Source organism: Electrona antarctica (genome assembly GCF_951216825.1).
Source record: "Electrona antarctica genome assembly, chromosome: 14".
Lineage (NCBI taxonomy): Eukaryota > Metazoa > Chordata > Actinopteri > Myctophiformes > Myctophidae > Electrona > Electrona antarctica.
This window is the reverse complement of record NC_136795.1, coordinates 26,358,152-26,379,971: the sequence shown is the minus strand read 5'-3', so window position 1 is coordinate 26,379,971 and position 21,820 is coordinate 26,358,152. Positions and strand designations below refer to the sequence as shown.

The 21,820-nt window shown below is 41.5% G+C and overlaps 2 protein-coding genes across 2 annotated transcripts in view; both read left to right on the top strand.

Moving 5' to 3' along the window:
• Positions 1-281: 281 nt before the first annotated feature.
• Positions 282-12,644, top strand: colgalt1a (collagen beta(1-O)galactosyltransferase 1a). Its single transcript, XM_079521228.1, has 12 exons — positions 282-657; positions 5,172-5,282; positions 5,738-5,855; positions 7,704-7,838; positions 7,968-8,172; positions 8,762-8,881; positions 9,131-9,207; positions 9,338-9,444; positions 10,221-10,353; positions 10,467-10,594; positions 10,708-10,914; positions 11,011-12,644. The coding sequence occupies exons 1-12, from the start codon at positions 431-433 to the stop codon at positions 11,276-11,278; spliced, it is 1,836 nt and encodes a 611-aa protein (XP_079377354.1). The 5' UTR covers positions 282-430; the 3' UTR covers positions 11,279-12,644.
• Positions 12,645-15,130: 2,486 nt separating this feature from the next.
• The window catches only part of gmip (GEM interacting protein), a 29,496-nt gene continuing 22,806 nt past the window's right edge, over positions 15,131-21,820 (top strand). The window contains exons 1-4 of the mRNA XM_079521226.1: positions 15,131-15,268; positions 16,965-17,055; positions 18,416-18,500; positions 18,630-18,702. Of these exons, the coding sequence (XP_079377352.1) occupies positions 15,229-15,268; positions 16,965-17,055; positions 18,416-18,500; positions 18,630-18,702 (289 nt within the window). The 5' untranslated portion in view covers positions 15,131-15,228. The remainder of the gene's footprint in view (positions 15,269-16,964; positions 17,056-18,415; positions 18,501-18,629; positions 18,703-21,820) is intronic.

Here is a 21,820-nt window from a genome sequence, read left to right as displayed (position 1 = left end):
ATGAAATGTAATTTCACTGATTTTCTGTGTAGCACATGAAGACAATCGGGAAAGCTACCAGCCAGCCAATCCTTTATTAATTCCAGTGGGGAAATTCTCGTGTGTGTGTGTGTGGCAATTTTAATAATAAATTATATAATTAGAAATATCATTGGTTTTGCTGCAAATAAACCACACCCTGTCCCCAACTTTAGGTGTTAATTTGTAGCAAAATCATCCTCACTAGTCCAGCCCCTTTAAGATCTCAGCGGAACACCCCCCTCCCCTTTAAAACGGATCTTCTTCTCAGACAGTTTATTGTCAGTCAGTCACGTTAGATAGTGTGGATTGTTGTCATTGGGTGATGATCCCAGGTGAGACATAACTGGTAGCACCCAGTGACTTTCAGACTTCGTTCGTGGCATACTTTAGCTGTATTTATTGCTCTGCAATGCACCGCTTCGTCCCCCTCCTGTCCAGCGCCCTGATCCTGCCGCTGCTGCTGCTCTGCAGTCCTGCTCGGGGGTATTTTCCAGAGGAACGCTGGAGCCCCGAATCTTCCCTCCTGGCGCCCAGGGTGTTCGTTGCGCTCATATGCCGAAATGCTGAGCATTCCCTGCCTTATTTTCTTGGAACCATCGAACGCCTTAATTATCCCAAGGATCGTCTAGCAATATGGTAAGTTGTGAATTGAAAGGTGGGGGGAAAAAACTGGAATTTGTCTGCTAGCATATAGCTAGTGCTCCTGGTAAATACTGTAAATGGTTTTACTTATTGGTAACTTTATTATTAATAAAGAAGTTACCGGTGAAATCACGTGGATACGATTGCGCGTTGTTATGTTTAGTAATCTGTGCGTGTCTGCTTAATACAAAATGAGTGGGCTGCTGCAACGACATAAAACGTAGCCTATGCAAAAAGTTGTCAACTCAACTGTACTTTCCAAAAATATGCGTGGCCGAGCAATTAAAACCCCAAAACGGACTAAATATGCTCTTATACTCTGTATTATCAGAATTATATGCTCAAAATGAAGTTGAATGCACAACGTAATGTCAGGGTTTATGGACAGGCAGTTTGTGATGAGCAGCTGTGGTCATTCGGCCCCTGACTCAGTCAGTAGCCATACATGTATGCATCATCTGCATACGTGGATGGGGAGGGGATGGGCATTGTGGTTGTAGCCAGGATTGGTGCTAATAGGAAATATCTTTGCTGCGGGGTTTTACTTTTTCTCTCGCGTTATCCTGGAGATGTTTGCCACACATGCATCCAAAAGTGTACTACCATCTAGCACTTTCTGCTTTAGCTTGGATCGTGCTGTGACTTCTCGCGTTATGCTGTGTAGACTAGAGGAGTGATTCTTTCTTCTCAGCCTTTTTAAATGCAAGGGTCCCAGTTTGATATGCACCCTAACCCTAACCACACTTTGAGAGGATAATAATGGTCACCTAAACTGTAAAATTCTGTTGTACCTACAGTTACAGACCTGTCACTCAGGTGGGCCCTTATTATCAATAATTAACTGGGTACCTCAGCCCCAGGGGGTCCTCAGACCCCACATTGAGGTCCAACTGTGGACTGAGAGCATTAATATTCAAGTGATTGGGATGTTGACACATGCAGTTACATTATGCAGGCCCTCAGCAGACTAGTGGGACTTGTCCTTGTCCTACAGAATGGATACCGCTTCTGGAGTGGTTGGATATTAGGTTAACTTATTGTGTTAAAAAAGTTTTGAGGAGATTATACAGTAGCTTCTACTTCACATTTACTAACAAGAATGCTGGTCTACTGATGAAGAATGTGTTGACACAGATTACCTGTGTGCCAGAGGCCATCTTCCAGGTCTGTCACCACAATACCCTTTCCACCCCCCTTGGGCAACTTCTTCTGCACAAGATAAACTGAAAAGGGAGTCTTTTAGAAGATTATTCTGTAGTGTCTGTGTGATGCTACCAGCTTTATAAGAGTTTAAATTCCTGTAATCAGAGTCCAGTTTTAAGCATGGACAAGCATGGAATGTGTAAATGGATACTTATATAAACATCTGTCTACCAGGACGGGCAAAAGTAAAGTTGCTATAGGGCTAAAAGGGGAGGGATTTCACACATGACAGACCAACACTGTGTTCAAACAAACCGGCTGTAAGTTCTTCTCTCTACAACTTGATCAGATTTCAGTCTATTGAGGGTATTTGTATCTGATGTCTTATTTAGCCTCTTGTTCTATCCCTTGAAAGGGGTTGAACAAGGGCTTAATTTTTTTTAAGTTGCTCCTTTTGTTGTAGAGGGTAAAAATGTTGAGCACATTTGTGTCAGGGGACAGGCTGGACAGCCGTTTTGTTTAGACTTCCATAAACACATGCATGCAGCTGCATGTGGTAAAGTGTCCAACAGTTGTTCATTGTTATAAACAATGTACATTAATGTGGCCTTTGGGGCATGCAACAGTTGCAAACTTATAGATAATGCTAAATAAATTAAATTATAAATAATTTAGAAAAATAGCAGATCTTACAAGCGTGCAACACACTACCTGACACTGTTGTACAATGAACTATAACATAAACATTAACATTTACACAATTAGACAAACAAACAATCAATGAAGGCATGCATGCCAACTTAAGTGCCAACAAGTGCTTCCTTAGTTTGGTTGTGGCACGATGGTGTCAGCAAATAGACAAATAGACTCATGTCTAGACTGAATGTGAGCAAGATGCCATCATACCACCGTTTGATGGTAGTTGAAGTGACTAGGTCTAAATCTGTGCTTCGACAAGTATGTTGAGCATGAGATTTTCTTTCTACTGGGTGGAGAGCCTCACTTGAATCCAGAGGTTTGATGTCTTTGAAGATTGGACAGCAGAGAGAGGATCTGGTTTAGCATGGAGCTGCAGTGTTCTTACAGGACCATGTGACATCAGTGGAGAGAGCTGTACTTGGCTGTATGCCACAGAAACTACAAACTCTACTCTGCAGCTGTTGGCGTGTGTGGAATCTGTTGTGTAGCTAGTTGTACTATCCAGTGTTTCTGGATAGATGAGTCCAGAGACAAGTCCAGGTGTGGCGTGGGATTTTGTGACCACCAAAAAGAGTCCACACACCAATTAATGCTCCCAAACGCATGTTTACATATATACGCTTAAGTAAACATATGTTTGGTAGCATTAATTGGTGTGCGGAACTGCAGATTATTTTTATTCTTAAATTGTCACTATTTTTGATCCAGCACCCAGCCTAGACGGTTTTGGATGTGCGTGTCTTTTGATTGTTTTTTCAGCCTCTTTTTTTTAATTTTGTGACAACCACACATTATTGTTTTAATGAAGTGACTATATCAGTACTTTATGCACACTCAATTACCATATGAAATACCAAACTCTTTTTGACACACTTTAAAGGGACACTTCACCTCTTTTGCAACCAGATCTTATTTTAATGGTATTTGGGAGACAAACACTTTCCTGTGTTTTTTTTTTATGTGGGTAATATCTGTTTTATTTCACATATGCCCATGTATGTCATGACTCATCAACACGACACCATATTTATAGTAGTTGATCCGTTCTTTGGTTGTATGTTAGTGGGTAACGTCACTGGGTATTGATAATTGCATAAACGGATGGGGCATGTGTTCCCAACTTGCAGCTTTCCCAATTTGCATCATAACTGTGGTAACGGGTACTGCATTGGGTTCATGGGGGACAGTGAGTACACTGACAGGTATTGTATATGTGAGATCCACACATGCAATACCTGTTGTCAGCGCATGCATTCCCAAGTTGCATTGTTCCAGACTTGCGTGGTCCCTGAGTAGGCCGGTGCCCGAAGATCTAGTTTAAAAAAATTGCAGATCTACAAGCTCGTAGATAACATCAATACAGGTGTGCCTCTAGACCAGAGTCTATAGTCTGTCTCACTAATGGCTCGAGAGTGAAAAGCCTATGGTGTTGTCGTGTTTCAACATGAGCCAGTCTTATGGAATGACACAGGGCTCAACATGTGGCTTGATGTAAAACATCTGCAGGATTAAATCAGCGTGCTCCTAGCACATTTGTATGCGTGCACACACCACATGCATTGCTTGTGTCACTTACTTGCACCAGTTCTTATTGTTCTCGGCTAATATTACAGATGATCTAGCAGTTTCACTTCTCGAATACTACGGTTTGCTTCTAGGAAGTACTCGCTATTCTTTAAAGTAATTTAATCTGGTCATAGTGCTTGGTTTTGGTGTGATTCGTTTTGTTCCCACAGCTGTGGACAATGCGCTTGTAAAACAGGAACACTGGACTGTTGTTGTATAAGCAGTAGTATAATGTTTCCAACTTTCTCATATTTATCAGGTTACCAGTGCTGTGCTAAACAGAAATCTTGTGTTAGGAGCGTTCAGGTAGCGCAGGGGTAAAGTCCCTGCCCACCAACATGGAGGCTAGGTTAGACCAGACCGACTAGTAGGGGCTGGCAGTGGTAGTGACAGGACTAAAAAGTCCACAGCCCTGAAATGTTTTCCTGTACAAAATGCATCACAAAACACAATTCATCAGATTAAATGATTAATTACAGTGAACCACAGCCCCTTATCTACAACTGACACATGACCCCTTATCGACATGTAGATCTGTCAGACCCAGACAGACATAGATATGGGGTCATAGGTCACTAATCATTTTAGCTGATGAAATCATGACATAGCTACTGTACTAGAAATTAGAATAGATAAGGTGTCATCATGGGTCACTAATCATTTCACATGATGAATGTTTCTAGGTCTGACAGACCTAGATAAGATGTCATGGATTACTGTAATCATTTCTTCTGATGAAATGATCTGACAGAATTACTGTAGATAAGCCAAGGTGTCATCGGGTCACTTAAATCATCTCACCTGATGAAGGCCAAATTGACTGTTTCTCATTTCACACAACCACAAAGAGACTAGATTTAAAATGTTGTTCTTTTTTACTATTTTCTTTCCGCTTACATCCATCGGCACTGTCTAAGAAGTCATCCTTAAACCTTTTGTGGTTGTGCGAGATAATTCTCCATTCCTGTTCCTCTATATTGAGACTGCCTGACGGGCAACAAACCTTGAATTAAGGACAAAGAAAGGCAGCCTACCCTGCATAAATTCGGAACTGAAAATTATACACCGGCGAGTTGATTCATTGATCTGTATGTTGACAGGGTTGCGACTGATCACAATGAAGACAACACCACAGCCATCCTGCGTGACTGGCTCGTCAAGGTACAGAAGGAATACCACTATGTGGAGTGGAGACCACAAGAGGAACCCAGGTCAGTTACCGGAAACGCTAAAATCTTCACTGTTCATTTAACTCAGAAGAGTGTACAAATGTAAATCCATCTACCAGGATCCATCCTCATTCCTTATTAGTATTGTAATTGCATTATATTATATTATATATATATATATATATATATATATATTTTTTTTTAAACTTTCATATCAATCAATATTGTTGTGTAGTGTTGCATGCGGTTGGCACAGTCTTGCTTCTTGCCACACTAGCCTTCCGCTGTTTGTACCTGCATGAGTAGTACTAGTGAGTAGTGAGAAATAAATAAACCCTCTTGATTCGTAAAAGGACCCATACATCTTCAGGGTTGAATTGACACTGAGGATCTTACTGTGTACACATTTTGCTGTGTAGTGTTTCCAAGAGTTGACCTTTTCTTCCCTCTGGACTCACGGAGTTGATCCTCTGTTCCTGATTTTATGTCCTTTCCAGAGTATACGAGGATGAGGAAAGCCCCAAGCAATGGACAAACCTCCGGTACGCACATGTGATGAAGCTTCGGCAAGCAGCACTGGAGTCGGCCCGTGGGATGTGGGCTGACTACTTCCTAGTGAGTCTCTGTAATATGTGTGTAGGGGTTGTCACGATCATGACATCTTAGACTACTTTTACACGGCGACCATCTCCAGATAAAACGGCAAAGTCCCGTTGCGTTCTCATTTTTTATTGACCCTTTACACGAGAACGCACACTTTATGAAAACGCTATAATATCGCTAGGTGGCGGTAACGGGCTGCCAAATAGACCAGTCACCCACGTTACGTACAAGAAGAAGAGCCAGCTCCCCCTTCACGCAACCCTATCGGGGTTTTGCTATTCAACATTAATGTTACTTTATAGCTGAATATTGGATGTTAAAAAAAATAATTTTAATAATATTGATCTGTGACCATTTAGTCTCTCTAGAAACTAAAGAGACACGACAGTAAACAATACCGTATATTTCTCCATTTCCATTGGGAAATGTGTTTGAGAATAGTTAGTATAGAAAATAATAGAACATTACAAATCTATAACAAATCAGAACACAACGTGGTTGTGGCCGTCGCTCGCTGTCTGCTTTCTAAAACGCATCGAGGTGACAGACAGACAGGCTGACAGACAGCCCAGAGCATGCAGGCAGAGCGCGCCACGGGATGGTTATATATTTTATAATACATTAGGCTACATAAACGCTGCTGCCGCGGCTGCCACCTATCACAATTAAGGCATTTATCATGGTTTTACATTCACCATCGCTGATGAGCAGCGCTTTGTAGGCGAGGAGGGAGGCTTGTTCAGGAACTCCATTATATCATAATTATATGGCTCTGCATCAATGTAATAATATATGCGCTGCGAGCCAACGTGAGCCATGATGTCATACGTTTTGCGGATTCACCGTTTTGCCTGTTTACACGGAGAAGGGATAAAACGGCGTTCTCAAAGATTTCCACTCTGGGAGGTGGTTTCACTTTGTTGCGTTTTCACCTCCTGAAAACACCCTTCTCGTCTAAACGGACACCAGCAAACGATACTTTATTTTGCCGTTTCTTATGAACACTGTAAAAACCACCTTACTTGACGATTCATTAAAAAAGTAATAATTAATTGTGATTAAAGATTTAATTTCTTTCAATTATACATTATAATTACATTATTTTATACAAAAATGACTTATTTTATGTTCTAAAGAAAATGTTAAATGCGTTGTACAAGTCGCAGATCCTGAAATAGCTGATTGGCTATTTCCACTATATACTTTTTGATGTTTGGAATTGTATCAACATGGCAATTATGCAAAATAATTGTGATTATCTCAAATAATTGTGATCAGGCGATTATGTAATAATTGTGACTGTGTTCACATTAAAAACCTCAGGCATTTTGCTGGAACTCCTTTAAAATACATTTCTATATTTTCCATTACTAACTTGTATAATGAGTGTGATGTTTCATGCTACAGTGCCCAATCAAGCAGCTCTTATAAAAAATAGTGTTAGAATGTGACCAGGTTCTTCTGTTCTCGTCAAACCTTGCGTAATCCAACTAGTTTACACCAGTTCTTATGATTCTGCAAAGTCTGCCTGAGCCCTGAACGTGAATCATATTTTAAAACACAGGAGCTGCGTGCTCCAGCCCACATTGTCTAGGATCGGCACCGTGTAATTAGGTGGCAGAATCCAGGACAGCAATAATTTTGCTGTAGGAATTATCCTGCTATATTTGGATATGTTGACAGTCTCACTTAAACAGTGGAAAGTAGATAAACAAGACTTTGTTTGTTGTGCGATTGTCAGTGATTATCATTTATTCAGAATGGAATGAAGTTGATTTGTGCCTTTTCACAACTCTTTCTCACAGTTCAGTTTAAAAGAATGTTTTAAAAATTATTTTCCTTTTTCTGAACGTATTTTAGGCAGTGGACTGTGATAACCTTCTCACCAATACCAACGTCCTGTGGAGGCTCATTGATGAAAATAAGACCATTGTAGCTCCGATGCTGGACTCCCGTGCTGCGTATTCCAACTTCTGGTGTGGCATGACAGCCCAGGTAAAATGTGGCTGCGTGCATGTTTATTTGTGTTAAGCGTTGGAAAGAGCTCAGTGACTTAATGAATGCCTTCAAATCCCAACTCAACCATAAATCAACCGAACTGTGAATCGTCTCTTCTTTTTTTAGGGTTACTATAAACGCACCCCTGCCTACATACCCATCAGGAAGCAGGTGCGGAGGGGATGTTTTGCAGTACCCATGGTGCACTCCACCTTCTTGATAGATCTCAGAAAGGAGGCATCTAGGGAGCTGGCCTTCCACCCTCCACACCCAGAATACACCTGGGCCTTTGATGATATCATTGTGTTTGCCTTCTCTGCTCGCATGGCAGGTATTGCATTTTTATCTTTCCTCACTCTTAGAGCAACAATCAACAATCCATAACTTTTACATGTCCTACCTACCTGGGATTCAAACCCAGGACTCCCACATGTGACACACATTTCTACTACTCAAGAGGCACTCCCAGGGAGGATATATCAGGAGACTACTGCAGAGTTATGCTAGTACTGCTATACTAGTATATTGCTAGTTATATTGTATACATAGACTACCATACAGAGTTGTTCAAGTCATATTTTATTTGTTAAAATTTGTTTCAGGTGGCAGCTTAAACATAATTCTGTCAGACATTACAATTATGAAATGATTCCTCCTAACAATCTGTATGTCCCACTACTACCCCCACCCCACACTTTTTGCCATTGCAAATTAGTCAAAGACTATCTAGCTGCTTAGCAGAAATGGAAATTCAAAAATATATTATAAAGATATAAAAAAGAACGAAATGACAGCTTCTTGACGCACCCTTTTCCAGGTGGATTTACAGACTAGCATTACTCTCTCACCATGCTATTAACAGACACCCAAACTAAACTAAATTACCATGCCTTTGAATTGTTTCCTCGCTTACTCTGCAGATGTGCAAATGTTTGTGTGTAACCAAGAGACATTCGGTAACTTCCCTGTGCCGTTGCGATCCCACAACACACTGAAGGATGAAGTTGACAGTTTCTTGCATTCTTTGCTAGAGGTTAATGGTGAGTAGCATGCATCCTCTCTAAGGCCGTGGTGTTTGCTTAGAGCTCCCCTTTTTCATTGGCTTTAAGTTCTCTATTTCTTCTGCTACACACACAGTGAAATCCTCAGTGTTAATTTATGCATTTGTAACTCCAAGTTAAATGAATACTGAGGATTCTTTTTGTGTATACCTCAAGTATGCTTTTAAGCATGAAGCTCTGGTTATTATTCTTACCATTTCTGCATCCATCTTCCCTCTCACCGTATAGTGCGAAACCCCCCACTGATGCCCTCCAAATACATACCTGCCCCTAGAAAAAATCCAGACAAAATGGGCTTTGACGAGGTGAGTATTGAGTGTTGAGAAGATGGTAGCTGCAAAAATGGCTCTTCCTCTGCTTCTGTGCTAAATGGCTCCCTCTCCTGTTGCAAATGTGGCATTACGTTCACTGGGTTGTTTATTTTCCTGTGTGCAGGTGTTCATGATAAACTTGAAGAGGCGGGCAGACCGCAGAGATCGTATGCTGGGGACACTGTATGAGCAGGAAATTGCCTGTAAGGTCATTGCAGCTGTAGATGGAAAGTAAGTTTAGTTTGGTCAAAGAAAAGCTTGCAGTTTAATTTACTAATGTATGATGTCTGATCTGCTAATATCTCAGTTGTTTTTTATGACGGGACACACATTTTAGCAAACACAAGAGACCACGTAACACTTGTCAGACCACATAGTCTTCTCAATCACTATACAAACTGTTAAATGTAATTGATCAATCAAAATGTAAACTTAATGTCTGTGAACAGTTATGGGAATGGGATGAGCGAAACACAATCATACAAAATAACTAAAAATAGAGCTACAAAAGACCAAAATTAAAGAACTATTCCATCCACCACGGCTTGCTAACTTGGGACGGCACGCTAGTCAATGCACAAGGCCATCAGCTGCTGAGTGCGGACACTCAGGCGCACCTCAGAAGCCTCAAGGACTCGCTGTTGGCTTAACTGCATTGTTTTTCAAGTGATTTTAAAAAGTCATGACTCACTGTCGGCTCAACTCCATTGTTTTCACGTGATATAAAAAGTTGGGCATGTAAGATTATTCTTTATGCAGTTGGGGAGTTACACAAAACCAGTGCTCCACCTCCCTTTGGAGGCCCACTGTGGAGTCAAGTGTGTCTGCGTGCTTATAGATATTCATCTCAGTCTTTGAGAGAGAAAGAGAGAAGAACCATATGAAAGAAGCAATACATGTACAGGTGTTCACTGCTGCACTGGACTATGCTTGCAGATGACATCAAAAAGCACCACCGCCACAATCTCATTACCTTAATTCACTTGTGTTCTCTTTTTCTGCTTCAGAGCAATGAACATCAGTGAGGTTAACTCGATGGGCATCCATATGCTCCCTGGCTACAGTGATCCGTACCATGGCCGCCCATTGACTAAAGGAGAGCTGGGCTGCTTTCTGTCCCACTACAACATCTGGAAGGAGGTCAGCCACATATAAAGCTAGAGGCTTAGGTGTAATATCAATAAATAGAACAGAAACGCTGTGAACCTGCTGCTGGCTGCTTGATCCACTCAGTAATCTGTGTCTGGCCTTAGGTCGTAGAGCGGGGCCTGCACACCTCCCTGGTGATCGAGGATGATTTGCGCTTTGAGGTCTTCTTCAAGCGTCGACTGGAGAACCTGATGAGAGAGGTGGAGAGTGAGGGGCTGGACTGGGACCTCATGTAAGAGAGTAACTAACCAAATAAGGCATCACTAATAATGTCAGTGTAACCGTATTTACTGTTGTTTTATACAAATGCATACTTGTTTTTCATTTTTCGTTTCTTTATTCCAGTTATATTGGACGGAAAAGAATGCAGATCGATCACCCAGAGAAAGCCGTACCTAACATTCACAACTTGGTGGAGGCCGACTACTCCTACTGGACACTTGGTTATATGATATCATTACAAGGAGCTGAGAAGCTCTTGAGAGCAGAGCCACTAAAGAGGGTGCTGCCAGTAGATGAGTTTCTTCCCATTATGTTCAATAAACACCCTGTGTAAGTTACTGTATTTGTACCTAAACTGTTAGAAACAATAGGTTTGTGTGTACAGGTTTATCTTGAGTTACAACTTATTTCCATTTCTTCCCACAGGTCTGATTATATGGAACAGTTTGAATCGCGGGACCTCAAGGCGTTTTCAGCGGAGCCCCTGCTAGTGTTCCCCACCCACTACACCGGCGATAACGGCTACATCAGCGACACCGAGACCTCCACCGTGTGGGATAACGAGGAGGTCCGTACAGACTGGGACAGAGGCCGCTCGGGCAAGACCCACGAGCAAGCTGAGATAAGCACAGAGGCGCAGAACACGGATGTCCTGCAGTCTCCTTGGGACAGCACAACGCGAGACGAGCTATGAGGGGGACTGGGTGGGGGCCTCATGAAGATTCAGAAGAATGTAGCCGAACCACTCCCAAACAAGCTTTTATGTTTATTTCCACATTTAAGTATCCCAGTGTGCATCATTGCAGGGATGTGTAAGTGTGGTGGTATCCAATGGAGATTATCTCCCCCCCCCCCCCCCCCCCCCCCCATCAGATGTGATGTTAACCACATGAGCCCTAGCATCCCTATGCTGGGGCACAAATAACAGATCTACAAGCTCACAATGTGACACCATGTGATCTTGTAGATTGACTATATTCAGCGAAGAGATTTGGTGTCAAGGGGGGGGGGGGGGGGGAAAAGGGGCCAAGGATAGAGCCCTAGGGGACCCTGGTCAACTAAGTGTATAGGGTTTAAAAGGGATGAGTTATGTGTTTTCTGTTTTGTCCACTTTTTACATTTAATTTCATGATGGAACTAGACTTGCCATTTAGAATGGCATTTGCAGTACCCGTAGCTGTCTGTCATACAGAATGGAACCTCCTGTATATTTTAGTTACTTTTGTAATGCATTTGATTGTCACACGAACAGCTAACAATGGTGCTACCAACAAGAATATTGAAGAATATGCATTAACATTTTGTGTACGTATACAATTTACACGTTTTTAAATATCATTTTGATTAGTCCATTGTGGAGAGAGGAGGAACATCTGCATGCCGCTTTTGCTTCATATTTTGCATTATTGTTTTGTTTCTCTAAACCTGAAATCGGTTGTCTTTTCTGTAACTATTAGCTAACACAAACGAATACGAGCTTTCAGCTTTTTGAAAAACTGCTGTACAAATCAAAAGAGGCACACAGCTTAGTTGTTTAACTTGTCAACCCCTAAATTACTGATTTACAGTGCTACTGTAGCAATACAGTGTTTGATTTGTGAATCGCCTCCTGCTGCTTTTGGTTAGGTTTCAGACCCAGGCCGGCTGCAACCAGTTGCCCCAACAGTTATGGGCGAGACAAACCGCTGTTAACGCCTCACTTTCTGGTATGGGAGGTGTGTAATTTTAAATGGCAATTAGGTTTCTATAAAAGAGCCCTCTGAGCCACATCCAAGCTGACAGGCTCGCCTCCTCTCTGTCTTTTGTAAGTGGGTTGAATCTAAATTCTGAATGTGTGCCACAAGATAAAAGGCTTCCACAAAACGTACAGATGTATAAGCATCATGGTTCAGTTATTTATTGTGCCTGAGTTTTGAGGGTTTTCTCCTGGACCTCCTAGGAAGATCATTTTAATGGGCTGCTGATGCCTCTCTACTAGCATGAAGGTTTTGACTCATGGATGTCTTATGCAAAAATGTGATGAACTGTGCCTTCAAACCAAAATAAAATATTTTGTTTAAAACGTTTTGATTTTGTGATTAAAATGACCTCACCTTAAGGTAATTTTATTAACTTATTATGGGGTCATGTCATGGCACTGGACATAATGTAAAACGGCTGTTTAGACATGGATGCTTAGATGTGGTGGCGGTGACTTTGAAAGCCATGAGCAATTGAGCATGCATTTGACCAGACCATGTCAACCATGGTTCCAACATTTTTTTTGCATTTTATATTCATAAATGATAAATTGCATTTAAGCCCCAATATTTCTTCAAATGCTACAAATCTAGTATTTTTTGGGGGATAAACAAGAAATAGTAGGCTATCATGCATTTTCTAATCATGCATGTTCAAATCATATAGCCTAAAGCCTATATTTTTTCCCCCCAACCATTTTCCAAAGCATTTTTTTTTGGCGGGGGTAATTTAAACTTGTGCACAAGGTTAGTTTCACACTAGACAACAGGTCCATTTTCAAAGGCGTTCCACCCCCCTTTGTTCCATGCCCACAGTGCTCTAGAGTCTGGATATTCATGGCTTTGTTTTATTTATCTTTTCGTCATATGGGGTGCCAACTTCACGGTGACGGAGGTCTGAGCCGAGGACTGCAAACCTTTCCAATGGTTCAAAAGTTTTTACCGATGGTCACGGTAAGTAGCCTAGTAGCCCCAGGGTGTCGGTGAGAGACTCGCTGACGCACTGGATCAGGGCTAGTAGGCCTAGTGCTTGTCCAGGACCATTCAGATAAACTACGGTAGTTGTATTGGCTCAGAGTCAGGCTGCATCGGGGTGATCATCTAGGAGTCGCCGTTTTGTGTTATGGGTTCATAATACAGTAACTAAACTATATCTCCGTTTGGAACAAATAGAGGTTCCAAACGGAGCTATAACCAAACCAACTTATCCCACGATTTTAATACAGTACAAGGACAGACATTATTGTCTCCACCAGGCCGAAGGCATGGGGAGAGAGTATGTTTTGCACTCTGTCCGTGTGTGTCCGTGTGTGTGTCCGTACGTCCTTCCGTCCGTCTGTTACCAGCTAATCTCCGGCACCGTTAACACCGGATCAGGTTTAAGAGTGTCAAGTTGTCAACAACACTTCAAAACCTATAACCTCTTTCAGTTTCTAGTGTCAAGTCAACAGTTCAAAACAACCTCTCTCAGGCTAGTAGCCTAGTATCAACTGACACTTAATGTCACCTAAAGATAAAGAAATGTAGGCTATATTTCTAAAAATCCAAATAAACTCAAGACAGTGCATGAGGCAGTTGATATTAAAAATGTCTTCCCACATCCATCCACAAACCAGGTAACTAGATTTGGGTGCGTGTGTCACATTCACCCAACTTACTGATATATGCTTTATATGACGATCTTCATTTGTCCTGCATTCAGTGGTCTCTCTAGGCTACAGTCTACCATAAGTATGTATCTACTCAAGTATTGTACTGACTACTGAGGTATTTTTTACTTTACTGTAGGTATTTCCAATTTTCAATACTTTTACTCCACTACATCTCAGAGGCAAACTTTTGCTACAATGGTTACTTTTGATTTTGATTATTATTACAAAACTTTAACAATAACCACAACATTAACCACTTCAGCCTTATAGCCTATACATATTTTGGCCATTTGAAAATAGCAAATTTGAAAATAGCAAATCTACAATTTTCCAATCTGGAAAAAAGGATTTGTATACATCTTATAGACCTACATTTAAAAACTTGTGAAATGGGACATTCTGTATAATGAGTACTATATTGTTGGTGCAATAAGTACATTTTGATACCTATTACCAATACTTTCTACATTGCAACATTGATACTTGAAAATACTTTTCCCACCACTGCCGGCACCTGTGCATGATGCCCTATCACTCTCTCATATACGTAACATTCCCCTAATTTCTCATCTATTTCTCATCTATCTCATCTATTTCTCATCTACTCACACAAATGGGATAACTGGGACAAGGTTTAAGGTTCAAGGTTTCTTTATTTTGTCTCCCGAGGGAGAAATTTGTCTTGGACCCCAAAGACCCGCCCTGCAGCATACAATACAATACAATACAATACAATACAATACAAGACAAGACAAGACAAGACAAGACAAGACAAGACAAGACAAGACAAGACAAGACAAGACAAGACATACACTATCCAGATTGTGTGCGTTATAACAATATCCATCAACTAAGAGTTTTTATGTTTTACCAAAAGATGGCAACATCAACACTCCACCTCACTCTGTATGTTTGGTGTGTGACACACTACTGTAGGTGTGGTCTACTCTACATGACGGCGACACTAATGCACACTTCCTCTTCTCATGGTGGTGAAACCATATTGGCCAACCTCCCCCTCCTCTCTAGAGAGGAAGATCAATTTGAGAACAAGAAGGGCTTGCTGACAAAGGGCTATCCACCCGTCATTTATCGTCAAGTGTGTATCTGTACGGTCACATGCATCAATACAGATAATACTTGTGCTCTCAGGCTCATGTTTCTTCATGTGTGTGGTGGTACAACGACCTTCGGGGCAGATGAGGGCAGAGTAGTGTTGTTAGGGCCCCTTGCGGTGCCGTCACACTGTGGACATGGAAGAGACCCCTGACAAGGACGCATCCGAAGCCACAGGTGAGAACAAAAACCGAGTGACATCATTTGGTAGGAAATATTTGAAGTGTTGGTACCTTTCACAGGCCTCATGGTTAATTTTGTTTTATATGAGAGATTTGACATCCTTGATTGATTGAATACTTTATTAGACAGAAATGCAAACAGCACATACATTTGGGCTAAAAGGATAACACAAAAAAAGTCCTGGGGACTTGTTTCCATTGTGGTCCTGTGTATTCAATTCATCAACAAATATAAAAGACTATAAGTAACTCTTTTATACATTTTATAAGTCAGATTCAGTATTTGGCCAATAAATTACTCTAAACTGCCACTGTTGTTAACTTGTTGGGGGTCTGCTGACATGACTCAGGCAACCTTCTGACATGCACGTTGTGTGTATTCGTGCAAATTTGTGTGAGTGTGCGTGCCTGTTTTTGTCTTTGTGCGTGCATGTGCTTGCCAGGGTGTTTACTGTTTGTGGTTTGGTTCTACATCCTCTCTAGTCGGTGCAGGATCGATGAACTTCCTGAACTCTTTTCTCCATTTTGACACAGCAGGCAGTGGCCGTTCTTACACTGTTGTTCTCTGTGCTACTTCTGTATTTACGTGTAACCGAACATGGCTGTCTTTACACATGATGAAAAACGAAGAATTAACTGAAAACGGCATGACGTTTTGTGTGTTAGGATATAGCAATATATTTGTATGATAGAAAAGCCTCACGTGTGTTTTTATTTTGGCACTGCATTATACTCTCAAGTCAATTTTCTGCCGGTGCAGCATATATATCTGTCTCTTAAAGGTCACTAATGTATATATGTATATATATGACTGGTACACTGTTGTTATGAAAAACAAGGAGTTTCTGTACAACAGAGCATGATACAGATTGCAAGCAGGATGTGGTTGACCTAAATGGAGACAGCCTCAGAGAGTGAGAAAGAACTCATTTACATGTTCACACGTGAAACATACATTTAAACTGAAGATAGTAGAGGTTTTGGTTAATGAAATGCACCATAGTTAATGTCAACTTTCAGACAAAGGTTGTATATATATTTATTTTCCAACCAGATAAAATGTATACAATCAGATATCTCTGAATGAAGTAACATAATATTACTCTTAATTCTCCCTTTATTTTAGTAGCAATGCCTTTCACATTATGTTCTTTCTGTCTGGTTAGCTACAAAACAGGCTTATTTGACTGTTTTGAAACAAAAATAAAACTGTTAGTTTTACATATTTTACAAGTTACAAGTAGTGTTCACAGCTATATTGTTTCTTTTTACAAAGGCACTTAAACACACATAAGATCAAAGATCTTTTTATATCCTCACAAAACTTTTACAGTCTCACAGTTACAGCAACATTAAGTTTGCAAGGTTCTGTTTAAAGAAGTGTGTGTGTGTGTGTGTGTGTGTGTGTGTGTGTGTGTGTGTGTGTGTGTGTGTGTGTGTGTGTGTGTGTGTGTCAGTGTGTGTGTGTGTGTGTGTGTGTGTGTGTGTGTGTGTGTGCGTGCGTGCGTGCGTGCGTGCGTGCGTGCGTGCGTGTGTGCGTGCGTACGTGCTGTGTGCGTGCGAGAAAGCACGTGCGCATGTCTCATTTGACACTAAGAACTTCTTAAAGGTTCCTTTTTGTATACTGTATGAAATGGTAAGACTTTATAACAGCTGAAATTGAGTAATACATTGCTCATTTCCCATTCCAGATGTGAAGAAGGCCCCACGTAAATCTGAAACTAAGCGCTACAGTGAGATCTTCCGGGATTTTGATAACCTTGAACTCTCCTTGGAGTATCCGTAAGTCTTATTTTTTTAAACGAAAGTTGCTATGTTTTTCACTCACAGATTGCAAGTTGAACTCATTGTAAATTGTACACAGAAAGGTATTAGTTGTAGGCATGGAAATGGAACACATTACTGAAAACCAGTCCAAGTGTCATATTGTTTTAATGTGACCCCCCTGCCCCAAATCATAATAACAATGCCAAAGGAAACGATATACAATTTAGGCATTTATCAGATGCTATTAATCCAGAGCGAATTACAGTAAGCAAGAACAACACATGGTAATACGTATACATGGCAAGGTAAGAAGAAAGATACGTCCGCAAACTGAGTATCTGCTCGGTCCATGAGTTTTACTTTTAATAAATGTAATAAATACATACATACGTATAGAAATAGCCATCAAGGACAAGGATCATAAGCAAGCTAAGAACCTAACATCCATCTAACAGTAGAATATCTGTACAAAGAAATGAGTATACACTATAGAGTGGTATGTCTACATAAAATGCAATCTAAATTACATAAGTTTGGCCTTTGCATACGCCTAAGGTCGTCGAGGGTAGTGCTAGTTCAATAAAGTGAATTGATAAATAACAAATAATCTTGACAGTAATTGTGCAATCCTGAATAACAGACCATTGTTCTGCTACAGTGATTATGTTGCTAGGGATGTAGTTTGAGTTGTAGAATCACTATTTTGCTAGCGGATGCTTGTGAAGCTTCTAATATATAGTAGCTCAGTCCGTAGGGACTCAGCTTGCAAAAATCCAATAGGCTTTTTGTTGAGGGAACCAGGAAGATCCGAACGTCCTCCTTCCGCCTTACCAAAACACATTACTGGACCGCTATACTGTAGGCAACATAATGCACAGTAGCAGGTAATCATTACAAAATAACCCCAACAAGGTGATGCAGGTGTAAATTCCATCATTCCTTACGTACCGTATTAAACACTTAAACCCTACTTATATGCTTCGCTGACCAGAGTGCCCCAGGGGTCAACACTTGGTCCCTTTGTGATGCATTGAGAGCTCGTAGATCTGCAGTTTGGCGCAGAATGTTTGCCCCCAGAACAGTGATGCTAGGGTTCACGTGGTTAACCAGAATGTTTGCCCCCAGAACAGTGATGCTAGGGTTCACGTGGTTAACCAGAATGTTTGCCCCCAGAACAGTGATGCTAGGGTTCACATGGTTAACCAGAATGTTTGCCACCAGAACAGTGATGCTAGGATTCACATGGTTAACCAAACATCAGAACCAGAACAGTGATGCTAGGGTTCACGTGATTAACCAAACATCAGTCGACCGGATATGCCAAAGGCCCATGAGAGCATTGAGAATAATTGTATTTATACATTTTCTTCCCTAGTTCTACGGATGATGCTGATTCTCCGTCCATCCCGGAAGCACCTTCCACGGAAACCGAAGACCTGACAGAGCGAGACGATGTGCCTGTAAGGAATCAATATTTGTCCAGTAAATTATGTTTTATCTCTGAGGGGTTGTTGATGAGGAAACCTTTGAGTCAGTTAACAATTGAGGGGATTTATTTTAATCTCTAATGCATATTTTGTCTCTCCCAGCAGTGTGAAGACTTCTGTCCAGAGATACTACACTCTGAGTCTGATCCCACCGAACTAGATGGAAGGCTATCAGGTACAATAACTACAATTGCATGTGTATAGCTCAGTGAATACCCAGAATGCCTCCTGTATGTATCAGTGTGGGGGCATGTGTGTGTTCTTGCCATAGAGGAGACATTGCAGTGGAGACTTGGCTATCTATACCACATTAAAACCACATGGATTGATTGATCCATGTGGTGTCATCGGAGCGGAGCGGAAGGGGCGGTATTGCAGTGGCTGTACCTCACTGTTGTGACGAAAAGAGAGTTGAGCCAGAAGGCAAAGCTCTACCGAGCAATCTTCGTTCCTACTCTCACCTATGGTCATGAAGTGTGGGTCATGACCGAAAGAACAAGGTCGCGAATACAAGCAGCCGAAATGAGTTTTCTTCGACGGGTGGCTGGCATCTCCCTTAGAGATAGGGTGAGAAGTTCAGTCACACGAGAGAGACTCAGAGTAGAACCGCTGCTCCTTCGCCTGGAAAGGAGCCAGCTGAGGTGGTTTGGGCATCTGGTTAGGATGCCTCTCGGGCGTCTCCCTAGGGAGGTCCTCGACGCACGTCCCACTGGGAGGAGACCCCGGGGCAGACCAAGGCGCAGTTGGAGGAAACACATTGACTCACTGGCCTTGGAACGTCTCGGGATCCCCCAGGAGGAAGTCACTAATGTTGCTCTGGAGAGGAAAGTCTGGAGCACTCTGGTGGAGCTGTTGCCCCCGCGACCCGACTACGGATAAGTGGTTGAAGATGGATGGATGGGTGGATGGATGGATTGATTGATTGATTGATTGATTGATCGATTGATTGACATTTTTATTTCACAGTATGTAGAATGGGTACATTTCAAACGAAACAAAAACTTACTTGGGGATGAACCATGATAAAGCATTAACACTTGTTTACAACAGGGTCCACCATTTTCAATTCATCAGAACATTTAGAGACGTGCAAATATACGCTTCTAAAAAACAGGAAAACATCATATAAAGAAAGTCCACTTTTTTTTATGTGGACACGCCCACCAGTTCATTAAGTATGCCTGGTTTGCCTGGTGGGTGGTGATGGGTGGTGATCCACCTGAACTGAAGCCGCACCCACAGCTGTAGTTGTATGATAAAGGGGGAGGGGTTAGGTGAGGGGCTGATAGTGTGATGTCACTATATTACTGTTTATTTCATTGGCCCGTTTGACTGTCAAGGGTTCAGCCTCCAGGAAGAAACCCTAATTTTTTAACTCGAAGATATTTCTCAGCGAGAATGCGATATGCATAATAAGAGTACTATGTTCATGTTGTGTTTACATGTTACATGTTTAGATGTTATTAATAATCAGGGGGGCACACAACCGATGCGCCAGTGCGCATACGTCGTCAAAATGTTTTCTGCGCATAGATTTAAAGGCATGCAAGGCGCATTTGCGCACCAACAGCTGAGACAGTTATGTAGAGAAATCTGACAGGCATTCAAAAGGAACTCAAATGTGATGTTAATGTCCTGTAAGTAGACTTAGAAATAAAACTAGTGTTGACTAATCATTACATCTGGCTCTTATTTTGAAGAGGAAGTTGCACAGGAAGTCTGTTTCAGTTGTAAACAAGCTACTATGACACTTTCCCAAAGTTACGTGCTCCTTTGAATTAGCCTCTGAGGGTGGCGCTAAACAGAATGTGGATAGCAGGATCTTGCCCGTTTGCTCCGCCTTAGGCCCGATCATCCTCTTCCGGTTGGGCGCCTATGTTTTCATTCCCACTAACAACAATGTATATAGGTTCTGAATGCCCCCAACTATGAGTGACCCATTTTGTTTTTATCTGGAGTCCACTTTAACGGTTCTTGTTTTCAAACAATTAGATGCGTGGACTAATCTCTAACGTGATTAGGATGAGACAGGGGTAAAGAGAGGATTAGAGCGCAAGCTGCTGTAATCAATGATATTTTTCAAGTCAAGACCAATATTCATTTGAATTTTAAAATAGCTAATTAACTTTAAAACACCTCTGGTGTCATTTTAACGTCTACTCTGACAGTTTTTAAATTGCTTGATTCACTATTTAGATATTTGGATTGAAATAAGCAGCCTCACGAGTCACACATTAGATTAGAAAGACACTATCAGTCACATAGGATCAGTGAATCTAACATGGTAAACTGGAGTTTGAAGTTACAAAGGGCCTTGCAGCTCCAATGGGTTTATATAGGAAGATGTCTGATGTCAAATATCTAAATATTGAATCAAGCTACTTAAAAGGTGTCTCGGGTTCACACAAAAGCCAAAGTGGACGTTAAGGTAACCCAGAAATGTTTTAAACACACCTTAAACTCCAACATGAGGATTCACCTCAGCTGGCTGGAGATAAGTAGACAAATCAGTGCTAAATAGATTGACCCGTTAGACTCACATTATCAGGTATTCACAGCATGCATTAGAGATTAGGGATTAGGGAGCCACATTCAGTAGTGTTTAAATAACACTGAGAAATAAATGGTGCTCATAAGTAGCTTACCGGTACATTAGATACAGGCACTAGTTTAAATCACCCCTACTCCCTCTCCTATAATAAATCCACCCATTCCTCCTGTCCCTCACCTCACCTGCGATCAAGTCATTCTGTAAACAACCTCATGAAAGGAGCGTGATGTTTCTATGAGAAATCCTCTATAAAATTCTCACTACGTAAAATCTTAACTGCAGGAGAAGGAGTGCCAGAACATTCTTGAACATTTTCCCAGTGCACCACTGTTTGGCTGGGATTGGCTATCCATCAGGACCTTATCCGCCTGGCGCTCTGTCACACACCAGGAGCTAAACCTCACACAGCTCTACGCTAAAGCCTGTCACTCTGCAATCTGGACCTGTCATGGTTTAATCCCCAATCCCAGCACAGGAGGCTCAAGGCAATGTGAAGCTACTGAGAGCCTGCACTCTGAAAGGAGAGATGCAGATAGCTAGACTGAGAGAGGTCAACCTGGCACACAATCTGGCCTCTCTTCAAACTGATTCCTGTGGATTTTGCTTACAGATGGAGTTGCAGAAAGAAATCAGCATGGCTTGATCTTTTTTTTTTTTTTTTTTTTTTACTACTGGCTTCTGTGACAGACTAGTGAGAGACTTCCGCACTTGGATCGTTTAACTGAGGAACTTGAAAGAGAAG

Excerpts from the sequence above, each read along its gene's own strand:
- colgalt1a (XM_079521228.1), top strand. The coding sequence starts at position 431 with ATGCACCGCTTCGTCCCCCTCCTGTCCAGCGCCCTGATCCTGCCGCTG. Across the intron at positions 7,839-7,967 it reads GGTGTGGCATGACAGCCCAG|GGTTACTATAAACGCACCCC; the intron begins GTAAAATGTGGC and ends TTCTTTTTTTAG. Across the intron at positions 10,915-11,010 it reads ATGTTCAATAAACACCCTGT|GTCTGATTATATGGAACAGT; the intron begins GTAAGTTACTGT and ends TTCTTCCCACAG.